Source organism: Ciconia boyciana, chromosome 8 (assembly GCF_034638445.1).
Source record: "Ciconia boyciana chromosome 8, ASM3463844v1, whole genome shotgun sequence".
Lineage (NCBI taxonomy): Eukaryota > Metazoa > Chordata > Aves > Ciconiiformes > Ciconiidae > Ciconia > Ciconia boyciana.
In genome coordinates, this window is record NC_132941.1 from 22,854,735 (window position 1) to 22,869,557 (window position 14,823).

Below are 14,823 nucleotides of genomic sequence, written 5' to 3' on the forward strand. Positions count from 1 at the left end.
CCCTTTCTTTAGACCAGACTTTAACTTGGGAAGATCAATATTCTTCCTGCTTTGCTTCTCCAGTGCCATTGGCATTGATTCTTTCGCAATCTAGTGCATCTTGTGTTAAATTTCAGTAACAAAAGGATATTTAAATCAATAGCGCAATAATTTCTGCAACTCAGGGATGATTTTTTGTTAGGTACTGCTTTCTCTATATTCTTAAGACTACCAGTCTAAGATCGCTGCTAGCATATTTTATAAGAATTGTTGATCCAGATCCTTTTTTCTGTGTTCGTTCTAGCACGTGAGGAAGTTGGGAAGCTCTGGTTGTTGCGATACTGGTTTTAAGCTATTCAGGAATTGTCTTTTGTGTTGCTTTTTCATTTGGGCTCCAACCAAGGTAGAACACAAGCTGCTCTACAGGCTTCAGAAGCTGGTCAGAATTACAGTTAAGTATTTCCAGGCGCTTCTAACATCTATAATTTTTTAGTTGTATTCTATTTTTAATCCTACAGTTATGTCATCACGTCAGCAAGAGGATAAGCCTTGTTTCTTCTCCCAGAGGTACTCTGTTGCCAACTCTTCTCTAGCTTCCATCAGTGAGGGCAGTAGCTGTGGTTGGAAGGGGTGCTGCTGACGTGTGAGGTTGGAAGGGGTATTGCTAGTGTGTAAAGCTGCAATTCATTTATATGCCAAAGCTGGAATGTAGTTTGGCTTGGCCTCGCTTTCTTTTGGCCGACAGGTAGCTCATAAATAGTGGCAGAAGAAAAATGAATCTGAAAAGGTGTCTTTCATTGATAAAGCCTCATTAATGAAAACAGGTCACTCAGGAGTGGTAAAGCTAAGCTCTTATGCTCATTTAAACTCTCCATCTTTAGGCTTCTTGTCCACTCTCCTCTTCTGAACTCTGGATTTGTTTAATACGGAGCTTTTCCAGCTTTCTGGCTCAGGGATTCTGCTGTACATATTTCTCTTACTGCATATGGAAATTTTTGGCTGCCCTTTTGAATAGCTCTTAGCTTCTCCCCCACTCCCAGTTCAAGTGCACCTGTCTTTCAAAATGCATTTTTTTTTTTTTTTTTTTAAATCTGGATTTAGTGGTTCTTCACTACAGTACGCATTTTAACATACAGATTTTGCAAATGTGAAGAGCCCTGCAGTGCACTGGATTTCATTAATCTTTGGCAGAGTTTTATGTAGAGACTAATTTGTTTCTCTAATTTTAGAACATTAGTCCATTGCTTTCCTCACCTTTATCCTCACAATTGGTGGATGAGATCAAATCTTCAATAAACAAATATCACTTCAGAATTTATTTAATATTATTGCCACTTGTTCTTCATTCTGTCCTTCAGGCAGATAACCATCAATTATTAACAACAAAAAAAAATTGGTTGTAAACGTAATAGTGTACTTGAATAGCTACACCTTCTGGACCATCATGCATTCTTTTTCTTGCATTCTGGTACATCACGAAAATTTGTAAAGACCTTGTGAGGGATATTTAACAATAGATTTTCCCTTGTTCTTTTATGCATGATAGCAATTAGCCTTTTAAAAAGAAGGCACAAAACAACACTTCTTTATTTTAATGAGGAAAACTCACTGTGTAACAGAGTAACTTATTGATGCCTATAATGAAATAAATACAGCTGTCAATACTATGAAAATAGAATAAATTATAATATTCATAAGAATATTTTCTTGAAAGCACTTGAAGGTGCTTATTCCTATTGTACTGGACATTAAGGATTCACTTAAGATTTGGGCTATTCTGCTACTTCCCATGGGCCTATATGGTTTTAAGGTATGATCTGTGGATTACTGCCTCCTTCCTCCACCCACCCAAGAGCCCTGACCTTTGTGAGGTTTTGAATGTTGGCCGCAGTTTTGCTCTGCTATTCTGTACAGGGCTGATGCTTGCAAGCTGAAGCTGAAAATCATTCTTGCAACCAGTGCTTCCTACAGTTTACACTTTGGAAATAAGACAGCTATACATTAAAAATAAGGGCAGGTTTTCGATTTTAAACAGATATAGTATAATCACTTTAACAAAACTTTGGCCTTTTGGCTTGATCTGTTTGTATTTTGGTATGAATTTTTTCTTTTGATGCTCCTGTCTCTGGAACTGTGCAGAACATGATAATAACAAAGCAATGAGTACTGTGCTTGGAGAAGACCAAGTAAGGAAACTGTTGGGCTCCGAAAGCCTCTTATGTAAGCAATGAATGTGTATAGTGTTTTCTGTTTGGTTATGAACAATTATGGAAATCACTGACAATTGCCAAAAAGCAGGAGTTTCCAGACTCCTGTTGTGTTACAGGGAGCATTCTCTGTAATGTTTAGCCTTTTTTCTTTCTTTTTTTTTTTTAAAAAAAAAAAAAAAAAGAAAAACACGTCTGCATGGTACTGGCAGATTTCAGCTCTTTTTGTAGCTTCTGTCTGGATATCTTAATCGGAAATGGTCCTCTGGCAGATGTACAGTAGCTGGAAGCATCACCTCAACTTACTGATGCCGTTTGATGTATTGCCTTTGCTGTTTCTGAACGACTGAAAATGCAAAACATTAACCCGAGACTCTTGTGTAGAGTTTTTAATAGCACTGCCAGTCCTTTGTAATGCTAAGTTTTTATTAATTTGCATATGGAGGCTTTTCTACCACCTTCATTCCCATTTGTCCTTCCAGGATTTTATTCTAACCTGGAATACCTTTTTAAATAGCACTTTTATCTCTTGGTGGGGTGGGGAGGGCCACCAAATCCAGTTTGTGTTTTTTCTTTGCCATCATTATGGCATTATCTGTGCTGATGACATGGTTACTCAGATGAAGATAGAGTGTTGAATTGAAATTTATCATAATCTAAGACATTGTTTTTCAAGAGGATTTGAAACTGATAGAAACATAGGGTTTAAGACTTAAACCTAGGGAGTATTTACTAGAGACACCTTTTGAGGCAGTTGTCCCGTTTAATATTTTAAAATTATTTTTAGGCTTTGTGCAAAAGTTACAATACTTTTAACAGCTTAGTGAATGCAGAATCAGATTCAAAACTGAAAGCTTTTGACAGCTTGTTTTATTAAAATTACTGATACTCCTTTTAATAAGAGGATTTACAGTACTCTTTCATACCGCATATGTCTACTGTGTAGCCCCAGCAGCAGTGCAGCTAACAGTTGTTTTAAAATACACAGTTGCACCCCTTCATCCCTGCCACAAAGGCTAAGTAAGAAGCCTTTCTTGCAGAAATGGTTGATAGTAGCCAGGACATCTAGGGAAGTAGGATTGAATTGCGGCCTTTGACTTCAGGGATGCATTTCACAACAGGGGAGTTCATCGTCTTTGTGCATCAGTGTTTGATGGAAACTGGGAACCTGTTGAAGAGGGATCGCTTTCTGAGCAGTCTTTCCTGAGCTACTGTCATCTCCTCAGCTGTGGGTGGCATTTCAATATTATGGTGGAAGGTAGCAAAAAAAGGCTATAGTATAGGAGAGAGAACCACTAAGATTTGGAAAGAAGCTAGCCTATGCCATATGCTACTGCTTTAGCCTTTTGCATCCGATAAACCATGTTGAGATAGATGCCAGTCTTGCTGTTTGATGTATGCCTCTATGGGAATGCAAAGTCTTTCTCATTCAGCATACCTTGAAATATGGACAGTCCAGCAGAGCAAGATCATAACCCAGTCTCCTGTGTTACCCTCAAGCAGCAGTGTGAAAACAGTGTGATCCTTGTTGACTTCAGGAAACAACGGTGGTCTTAGTGCAGTTTGTAAGTGCTAGTAATTTAGGGCACTTCTAGTGCAATAGCTTTTCCTCTCTCTCCCTGCAGCAATGGATTATTTGCTGTGGTATTTTGACTGAGCGTAGACCTCACCTCCTTTAGTGCTGGAGAATCCTTGTCAAATGAGTTTTTAATTTAAACAATTTCAGAAATTGTTAATATTTTTTATTTTTGAGTGTTTTTGTAGCTGTTATTTGCAGCTACTGCACGGTTGCTCTTCAAAGAGGACTGTGCTGGCAAGGGACAGTTTCTGCGTGTGCTCTAGAGGCTCTTGGTCTTGTTTTCTTGCCCAAATGATTCTTTAGAGATGCATCTCTACTGCATACTTCCCATGTAAGTGTCTGTCAATGTACAACTGTTTGTTTCACTGTTTCATGAGTGTGGTCAAATGATGGGTGGGGGGAATGCTATTTAATGTGTGCATCAGAAATTTTACTAGGGTCTTAAGTCCACCTTTCCCTCTTCTAAAATCCATTGAACTGTCTTTCAGTCCTCTTCCTGAAAATAAGCTGTGAATTTGAGGAGAGGGATGGAACAATCTGAGTTTTATCAACTGTGTGGCACTCTAACTCTTCTGGCTGATCAGAAGTTCTGCTGCCTAGAGAACACAGCAATATGATGGGTTTTGCTGCATAATCTGTCTGGCCAGCTGTATTCTAATATTTTTGTTTTGGGGGGGCCTGGCGGGGGAAGAGACTAGCTTTACGGCAACACTGTTTTCAATGGGTACCTTTGAAAATAGGATTGAAAGACAACTTAATATGTCTGTGCTCTTAACACAGCTCTGAAGCTAGTAAGCATTGAAGGATTTCATGCCATAATAAGGATATTTTGGCCTGATCATGAATGTCAGCACAGCATCTCGTTTCAGAAGGCAGAAATCATGTGGTCTGAAGCACCTTTGATACTGCCTGTTTCCTAACTAATGACACAGTCTTTTGGCCTCTGTGTGTATATACCACTGAAATTCCCTTTACCTTAGAAGGTTGTAAGATTCCTGGTGCTGTGGTGATCCAGCTACTTCAGGAAAGTAGGTCACTTGTATCTTGGGGAATTCCCTGCCTTGGAAGTCCAAAATAGATGGGAGAAAAGTCAAAGCAGAGTTCACAATGCGAGCTGCATAGGGCAGAAAGTTAGGATTTTACCCTTCCACCCCCCTTCCCCCTCCGACAGGTCATGTAAAGCAAGAAAATTCTTCAGAGAAAAGACATCTGGCCATGAACACTTAACACTTGCCAGTTACAAGGTCTGCACAACTGAAAAAGGCTTGAAAACTGATCAGTCTGCTCTGTGGCTTGGAGGTGCCTCCTAGCTGGTGTTCATTGCAGCCCGTGGCTTCCCAAGTACAGCTGCCATGATTGGATCCCCCAGAGTGGCGAGGATAAGCATTTGGTGCCATGAAGCCATGCCTCCCCTGAATACTCTGAGTGGGAGAGCTCTCAAACTGTCGACCTCCATCCACAAGTGCTCCATGTTGTGCTTTTTCTATGAAAGTTGTGTTATTGTAGATGCTAATGTCTTATCTAACTCTTTGTTTTCTGTGCTTCATTGCTTTGTTCTTTATAAGATCTTTTGTTTTCTGCCACTCTGTCACTGCGTTTCTGCTGCCCCTCCCTCTAGCTGGGTTTGTCAAGTCGCCCATGTCAGAAACTAAACTCACGGGGGACGCCTTTGAACTGTACTGTGATGTGGTTGGGAACCCCACTCCAGAGATCCAGTGGTGGTATGCTGAAGTCAACCGGGCTGAGTCTTTCAAACAGCTGTGGGATGGCGCTCGGAAGCGCCGTGTCACCATTAACACTGCCTACGGGGCGAATGGGGTGAGTGTGCTGAGAATAACCCGCCTTACCTTGGAAGACTCTGGGACTTACGAGTGCAGGGCCAGCAACGATCCCAGGAGGAATGACTTGAGGCAAAATCCCTCCATAACGTGGATTCGAGCCCAGGCTACTATAAGCGTCCTTCAGAGTGAGTCTGGCACCCTACAGTAGTGGTACTGTAGTATCTAGAGGCAGTCTAGTGACCCTTACCCTCCCGTTACCCCAATAAAACCCTCTGCTACCTTGTCCTGTTGTTTTGAACCCAAGACTGCTCCTCCGCCTGTAGTGTGCTGACGTTGCCTGCCATCTGTGTCTCTTCTCCTTAGGATCAAAGGACTTGGGAAAATACATGGATCTGTTTTATAGCTTCTGTGTGAAAACAAGCCCAGTGTTGAATTTGTGTTTCTTTCCTACCCCCTTTAGTTTTGTAGTAGGCTTCCAGCCACCCTAGTGCTGGCTTCTCCGTGAGTGCCTTTATATTTGATTTCTGTGTTCTTCCCAGGTCTAACTGTTTTATTTTTATTTCTTCTGTTCTCTTAGAATTTCTCTGAATGCCTTCTCACATGGTTTTGGTTGCGTAATGCTTCCCTTTCAGTTACATGGGACCTTTCATGTTCAGATTTTTCCATGAAGTCGTGGTGTTTCTTTTCCTTTCTGAACAGCAGCATGTTCCTAATGAGTTCTCTGATGCTGCAGCACTGAACTGATGCAGCTATTCTTAATCCAGCCTATGAAAGGAGGGGGGGGGGAATATCCTCCCCCAGTATTGAACTAATAACTTTAGCTAAATGACTTTCATCTGAGTATGCAACTTTTTTGACAGCAGAAAAGCTTTCAAAAGCAGAGAATATGGTTGACCCAGAATTGCTTTTGTTCTCTATTGTTACAAGACTTTTCTGTGTTCAGCTCACTTTTAAAGCAGTCCCAGACAAGTTTGGAAATTTATATCATCAGAGGCAGTAGAGAAGAACCCAGTTTCATTTTGTGTAAGATGCAAAACTCTTGCATTTGCTAACAAGATGAAGCAAATGTCTAATGAGTTATAGGTAGAGTGAATTAAATCTGCAGTGTGAGCCTGCTGCATAGAGGGAGGTACAGGAAAACTTGCTTTCTTGGTGATTTCTCAATGTCCTAAGGTGGCAAAGAGTAGAGCATAGTGTTGTCTTGCTATTGTGCTTTATGCATAAATAAACCTTTTATGTACCACTTTGAGTTTTGTCGGTACAAAAATGTCAAACTCTGTAATTATGTCTCAGTTATGTTTTTGCATACCAAAAAAAAAACCAAACCCAAAACTCTCCCTAAAGCATGGTGCTGCAAGTCAGCACTGCTGGATCAGAGACCTTCTCCCTGGAAAATGGAAACAACATTGATAGATGTGGAAAAATAAACAGTGAACCCAATGATGTGGATTGACTTGAAAATTTAAGTGGCATTGGGTTGTTCAGCTCAAACCTGCTTGGCTTTCAGTCCTAATGCCTGATCCCTCCTTTGTCCTTTGAGGTCCTAAAGGACTCACATCGGTAGATTGCTTGCATGACCGACAACAGCAAGAGCCATGTAATTTTAGGAAATAATACTACCTTAAGAAAAAGCTAAAAAATTTGTCTTGTAGAAAGTAATGTCTCCTGGAAATCCCCACTGCTCGTTAAAACCTTTAGTTTTTCTTGAGTGTGGCAAGTCCTGTGCTCCTCTCTGTGTCTAGTCAGTTTTAGTAACCTACTGAGGGAGAAAATCCTTTTCATATGAAAAGTCACCATCTGGGAATGAATTACTGTGAAGATGTCTCCATATGGAAAGTGGGTTTTTCCTCTCTCAGACCATTGGTACTAATACTAACCTGCTCTGGAGATTAAAGTTTAACCTTTCATCTTCCTCCCCAGTTAACATCGTCTTGTTGCATCTGGTGCTACTAATTCTGGAGTGTGTATCGTGACTTCATTGCTAAGTGCCTTGTGCCCAGGATAATTCTTCTGCTTTTGTGTTTTATTCATAGCGGGGGAAATGTTGAACAGAATACTTTAATGCTTTTACTCTGTAATATTGTGTATGTTAAGAGATCTGACCAGCTACTGCTTGGGAAGCAGACTGCTTGGACATCAAACTGCTGCATGGCCATGCTGGAAACGAGGATAAGGGGTGAAGCAGGTTTCCAAGCCGTCCCTGGAAGATGGAGACCATCTCATCCAAAGCTGCCCAAAATGTCTCAGATGCTGCATTGTGTGCATTAACACAGTTTGTCTTTGAAACAAGAGTTTTCTGACTAAACAGTGTTGGAGTTTCCAGCTGATGGTGGATGTTTTGCTGATGGCCTTATTTGACATCAGCATCACTGAAAGGGAACATCAAATGTATCAAAAGAGCACAACCTCTTTTCACTGTCCTTTAAATCATAGCTTGTCTCAAATACCAAAACTTGAATGCAAAGAGGTCAAGTGCGACTTGATTTTTTTAAAAGTTAGCACCCAAGAAGTAGCATCGAGCTTCTATCTCATTCCCAGTTTGGATAAAGAACTTCAATTATGGATGTATTTTTTTTTTAATTTAAAATCCTGATCCTACAGAAAATGGGCAGTTTAAGTGATGTGTAAAAACAGACTTTTCAGCGTCTTGCTCATTCCAAGTGGACATCCTTCTTTGGACATAGCTGTCCCAGTAGTATTCCATTTGCAGTTTGTCTTCTAGAATTAAATCAGGCTAGGACTGCCTGATTGTGCGTTTGTTTGTTTGTTTTAAATAAACAACTTAAAGTAACATAAATGCGGGTAAAAGATGTAAATGGGACTGCAGTTGCCTCCAGTTGCCTTTTAATTTTTTTTTTTTATCCTGAAACTTCAAAAATTTGCAAGTCTGACACAAAAGGCCCCAGAAAACTCCAGCAAAGCAAGCTTGAGACAATTGTAAATATTTTCTGGACATCACAGCTTAGCAGAGACATAGGTAAGAATAGGTGTGAATTAGCAGAAGTAGTTATTGGAGCTCCAGGCAGGTTTTATTTTTTATGTTCTTGTTCATCAGTGTTAGAGGCTGAAGAGTCCATTATCAACGGTATATGAAAGCCAGAAGATTTACCACTGTCAAAACCCTTCTGGATTAAGTCTTTAACTTTCTGGTTTCTGTAGGGACTAGATTCACATTTTTTTGTGACTTTTTACTGTTGCTAGGATTTGTGTAATGCTTTCTGATGGCAGCATGTATGCTTTCCATTTCCAGGATCGTTGCAGGCTGATCACCGCTTTAGGTTGCGTCTCAGCACAGACAGCATCAGCATCTGTTACAAAAGCGCTCGTTAAATGTGTTGCAGTCTCTTGTTACAGCAGCCTGAAGCCTGTCCTGCCAGCATCCTCCTTCTAAAAGGAAAACACTGCATTTATTTCGCAGGCTACAGACTTGAAGACACTGCTTTCATCATCAAAGAAAAACATTTAAAACAAAACCCAGTATGATCAGTGAATTCTAGCAAAAGTTTATTTCTCTAGATAAATGTTCTGACACTGAATTATTATTTCAAACACACTGCTAAAAATATTTCCAGAGCTCTGTTAGTATTTTTCTGAGAGTGCACACAAGCTTTTTGTGGGGGAAGGAAAAGCATACAGGGCAGTCCAGTAATGGTCTGGCTTTAACAAAACAAATTTGTGCCCCGTAGGACCCAAACAGATCCTTGCATGGTTAAAACTCCCAGCATGGGAACAATGAGGCAGAAACACAGTTGAAAATGTGTGATAATAGCAAAGTGTCTAAGAGAAGTGTCAAAAACCCCTCCATTACTACAGTACCTGCCAGTTTTTCTGCAATTAAATGATAGTTCTAGTTTTAAATAGCTGTGAAAAGAAGCTATGTAGCCAGCCTGCTGAAGGAAGGGGGAAAGGATATACAGGAGTTGAATGGCTCTGTCAGGTTATTAGTAGGTAGATTTTTTTTCTCCCTGCCTCTCTGGGCAATAATCTAAGTACTGTACTGTTGGATGGGTGAATGTTTTATGTGATGAAAAATGCAAAGTTTCTGACAGTACTGGTATTTTGCAGTCTCCCTCATTCTATTTAATAATTTGTTTTCCAAGTGCTTTGCAGATGAATATCCAAAAGACTGCATGGATATGACTCAATTTGTATTCCAAATATGTTACCACAAGGCATAATAAAATTTACAGGATTAAAAATCCTTTGCTGGCTTGCAAAAATCATGAAGACGTTCATTACTGACAGATGTCCTCACCCTCCTGCACGTTGCTGCCAGCTAGAATGCAGAGGAGGTAGCCCTTGCATTCAGAGAGGTGGTACTGCACGAGCATGGTCGCTGAAATGAGAAGCTGGCAACAGCTAACTCTTTGGAATTCATTTCACCCTTTAAAGTAAGGAAATATATCAAAGAGAGAGGACACAGTAGCATTTACATGGTAAAGACTCCTACAGCAGTGGCCTTTAGTGCAAGCCGAAACTATAGCCAATACTAAATCTAGATATTTTTGGAAGACTAATAGCAAGAATTCTTAAATTTCCATTAAGCTCTGTCATCCTGTGTTCAAGGTTGTTTTTGTTTTTACAGAATACTTGAAACCAGCAGTGGGTGAGCCATGAGACCTTCAACAGAAAGGTCTTTTTTCCAAGTTTGGGAAGAAACTTGTCTCTGACTATTCTAAAAATCATCAGCCTTATTTGTTAGAGAGTAATAGCCATCTGCATGATCCTAAGAAAATGTGGTTATCAAATGTAAGGACAGTGCCCTCATACTAATCTTATCACTTCTGAAAGGCTTTCCCCTAAAAATGTGAATTTGATGTTACCAGGTAAGACTGTAATGTGAAATAGCCTGGCTTCAGTTCCTAATGCAACCAGCAAAGCATGTAACTCTTGTCTGCTTATACAGTGAGGCTTACATTTTTTTTTCTTCATAAATGTTTATGTTTAAGGTTTCCTTAGAAACGAAATAGTTCCCGACTCTAATTTTAACATGGTGTATATTCTTACTTTTTATTGTTAAGTATTAAGGGCTGCTTTCAGCCATTCTTCGTCAGACTTGTGCCTTATTCACACTGGGTGCTTGCTCAAATTTCAGACATCAGAAAAGTTGTGCTATTTGAAATACCTTGTGTGCACAGGATGTTTTCCTTAGGTAGACATTAGTCTTTTTGCAGGGGGAAGTCCAGAAATACTATTCAGAAGACTGTCTAACTTTGAGGGCTGTTCTATATAGAAGATGGGTTTGTTTTAAACCTCAAAGTAAGTAGAGGAACGAAGCAATAGGCAGAAAGAAGTTGCTTCTGAAGGACCAGCTGATCTCTTATGTATAGTCACAGGACAAGCATTTTCCCATGTTATGGTCAGTAGTGTGTAAAAAATGATTAATGGTGTTACATAGAAATCTGTAGTGATGTTAAATATTTAAAAAAAAATCTTAAATAAATCTCTGTTTTCCCTATAGGGGCGCTGATCCTTAAGGTGTTGCCTTCACTAGTGGTCAGCTGTTTTACTGTGACTTTCTTGATGTCTCCCAAATTAGTGCGGTGACATTCCTTGTGTAGTCTCTTCCCCTTCCTGATTCCCCTTTCAATTTCAGACGAGCGTGGCACAATTGCCAGTGAAGATTTGTTGCTATTTAATGCATCATTTGTTTCAGAGCCCAGGATCAACGCCAGCGAGGATGTAGTCATTCATCCGTATGGTCCAGCTGTCACATTGCAGTGTAACCTCACCACAAGTCCCAGCCCCCTTTCTGCCAGTTACTGGATGAAGAATGGAGAAGAGATCCCTGGCACTAGAAAATCTTCAAACACTACAGAATACAAGTAAGTCTCTTTGGAATAATCTTCATGTTACACTGAAGAATTACAAAACTGGTAGGCGTACGGCTTTGGAATAGATGATGGGATGTTGGGACTCCAAGGTCCCTGGTTTAGCTTCACAGTGGTCAGACAAATTGGGTTGATCTGCATTAGAGGCTCCACAGAAAGTATCTGTGAATAGTGTTAGAAGAATGATTCTGGAAAAATTGTTGGTTACAGCTGTCCTAACTAGCTCATGTAAACATAATGTCAACGAAAACATACTGTCAATATAAACTCATCTAGTTCTTCTCTAGAGTATACATGATGTGTGGACATAGGCACAGACACACAGCCTAGTTTTCTTTTCCTCTGAGTATATTGTACAGTCTCAGTCTTGCTTATTTCTACGTAAAGATGTATCTGCAGCTGTGCATTTTCACCATGCAGGGAAATGCAGCACATAAATCACTGCTGAAATAATCTGTTTTAGTCATTTTCTGGCCTTGGGAGATGAAAGACAGCGTTGTCTGAGTTGTTACTGATGAGCTGTCAGATCACTGCTATGAAGTGATACCAAATCTTGATTAAACCAGTACAGCTGTATCACTTGTGATTCTTATTTGTCAGTACAACCACATTTTCAGCATTAATCTGTTCCATGTGCAGATGCTCTGACTTTGTTTCTGCCTTCCATCTAGGGGTGTGAAGGAGAATAGAACGTGTACAGCCCCCTCTTTCGTTTCACTGTAGCTTGCATCAAGCAGAAATCCTTTGAGGGTTTCTGTATTCCTGAAACGGGGCTTTCTTATCATGGAGTTGATGAGACCATATGAAGCTTGCTCAGTGATACCATCAGAGATCTGTTTTGTATATGTAATTTTCTTGCCCCTTTCTTTTTTTTTTCCCCTTCCATTTTCTTCTCTTGATGCCAGCATGGATAGCAAATACAACTTTCTGTTCAGTCTTAAGCTAAGATGAAGAGCATTTAAGGCATGTCTTAACCACTGGTGGTAACTTACTCTTCGGAGACATTAGACCACTTCTGACCCTCTTAGCTGTTATGTCAGAAAGAGGTGGTTATGTCTGGGCAAGGCCCACTACATTATAGTGCATCTGGTTTACTGTGCCTTGTCTCTGCACTAAAGCAAGGAAACATGCCCACACACTCAACTGGCTTTTTTCTGTCTCTAGCAGAGTACTGTGGGCTCTTTACCACACTAATGTTGCTTACTGGCACAAGATTAAGAAATATTCAAGGTTTTAATTGTCTTAGCAAAGCATCCTTTCATCCACAGGATTATGGAAGTTGTGTTTGATTCTGTTAAAGATGTGTTCAAGTTTTTCCTTTTGTTTTCCACTTCAGCTCACTTTGCATTAGCTGTTCAGTTTTGCAGTTAAAAAAATAGTCTCATTAAGTTCCATAATTGCATCCTGGTATTTCCTCAGTACAATGTTTAATGCTGGGTCTGAGTTTTAAAGGCTCTGCTTTGTTATCTAGCAATTAACTTGATGAGCAGTCTTGTCCAAAAGCACCAGCTTGAGTGGTACAAAAGGTACGTTGCATCAAGATTACTGAAAATCGCACATTACTATTCAGGAAACTAAGTATTGAGGCTGACTTCTCTATAATCTGTTCCAAGCTAGGGCAGATTTTTTCCTTTCAAATTCCTCAGTAAAGGAAGAATTAAACTTGCTTTTAGTTTTAACGTGCTGGAGAAGGAAGAAGTAAGGTGGGCAGTCTGTAAGACAGTCACTTTGTTCCCAATGCATAAAGGGTTGGTAGAGCATGCTGCAATCACAGGACAGCTTGAGAATTTGGGAAAATTTGCATTTGCAATGTAGACCTCAAATTCCTGCTTATTTATAAGCTGCTTTGTTGTATATTGCGGTTTCAGGCTTTGGGTGGCATTTCTTCGTTGCATGTGGTCACACTGCATTTGATCTGTTTGTTAACTTCTAGCTTGATTTGGTTACTTGTTTTTTTTGATACAGAAATACCACATTCATGCAAACAATGTCAACATAGTTGTAGTTAAAAGAGGTTATTTAACTTCAGCATTTTTTTACATGTTTGGTTAGTCTTTTGCATTCAACTTATTTTCCTTAAAAAATAAAAAACGTTTCAGGGTCTTGGTGTTTCATTCATTAAGATATGTTGTTTTGCTGTGAAATGTAGTTAGTTCATTGAAGTTCAGTGTTCTTTACCATTCAGAAAGCTTGGGAATTTGTAAGTTAAACTACTTTAGAAATCCTGCTTCATAGAACATTAGAAATTGAACGCATCTTTCCTAATTCTTCATTCAAGCTTGATGTAGCTATTCTTGCTGGAAGGCACCTATAGTTAGAAAGCTCAGCGTTAAGTATAGCTTTTTAGTTCACCATCTTAATTAAAAATGGGCAATAATTATTTGTAGTGTATGCTTTTACAAGCAAAAAGTACCCGGAAGTGGTTCTGGCGATCCTGTGCTTTCATTCTGGAGACCTGTCCCCTAGTCTACATTCATAGTTTGGAGGAGAAAAGTAGTGATTTCTTTCAGAATTCCTCATCAATTAATTCAGAGTTGAGTAGCAGGTTACTGAGCTAAATAGAATAAAATGTTTTTTGGGTGTTTTTGCATCTTGCTGAAAAGTCTACATCTAAAAAAACTGGGCTCTTCCTAAAACTGCAGGACTGAGGGAAGTTGTTGGCTAAGCAAACTTGATTCTGGTGCTTGTTTGCCTATAAAACTTTGCAGCCGTATCAACTTACACTTGCTTTAATGATTTATAGTAATAATACTTTAGTAGAGGCTGCCATAGTTTCACACTTTAAAAAGAAACTTATGTATAACTGAAAGAATACAGTATCTTGCCCCCCCCGACCCCAGCATTGACTATAGTGGATAAAAAGCAGTGGTCAGAGTATGAGTATTTAACTATTAAGGTCCTAAATGCTATTACAGAAAACCAGGTATTCTCTGCCTTCCCTCACTATTGTGGAGTCGTAGGATAGTTTAGTAATGGAAATAGTTGGGTGGAGTTGTTCCGTTGCAGCTAGGTGAGGACTGCACCTTTGCCAGCAGTGTCGGCAGGCACTCATGTTTAGGGTTGCTGCGCACTTCCGAAGGATACTTTACCTGCCTAGAGTTTAAACACAGTTATCCCTTTGACGTTTGATACTAAATGATCATTCTTTCTGTCATTAAGATAATCTTTAATTTTAACTCTGTGAAAAGTGGGTATGTTATCGTTTATCTGAAAGACATATTAACTTTATAACTACCTTTAGACTTTCACCAATGACGCTGGAAAATAAGTGCTGTAAACACAGTGGAGACATATTGTGTTAAACTGAGCAGTTTTTCCATGGGTCTCAGCAGTTTCCATGTGTAATTAAATTATTTTATTACAGTGCTCTTCTGCAGGGTTTCTGTTCATCTGCATGCTATTTACTTAATGTGGTTTTTTTAAAAAAAAAAATAAATAAAAAAAGA

At 39.6% G+C, this 14,823-nt stretch overlaps 1 protein-coding gene across 1 annotated transcript in view; it reads left to right on the plus strand.

Moving 5' to 3' along the window:
- NPTN (neuroplastin) overlaps nt 1–14,823 on the plus strand; it is a 59,817-nt gene that overhangs the window by 20,393 nt on the left and 24,601 nt on the right. Inside the window, exon 2 of the mRNA XM_072871672.1 lies at nt 11,203–11,371. Coding sequence (XP_072727773.1) covers nt 11,203–11,371 — 169 coding nt within the window. The remainder of the gene's footprint in view (nt 1–11,202; nt 11,372–14,823) is intronic.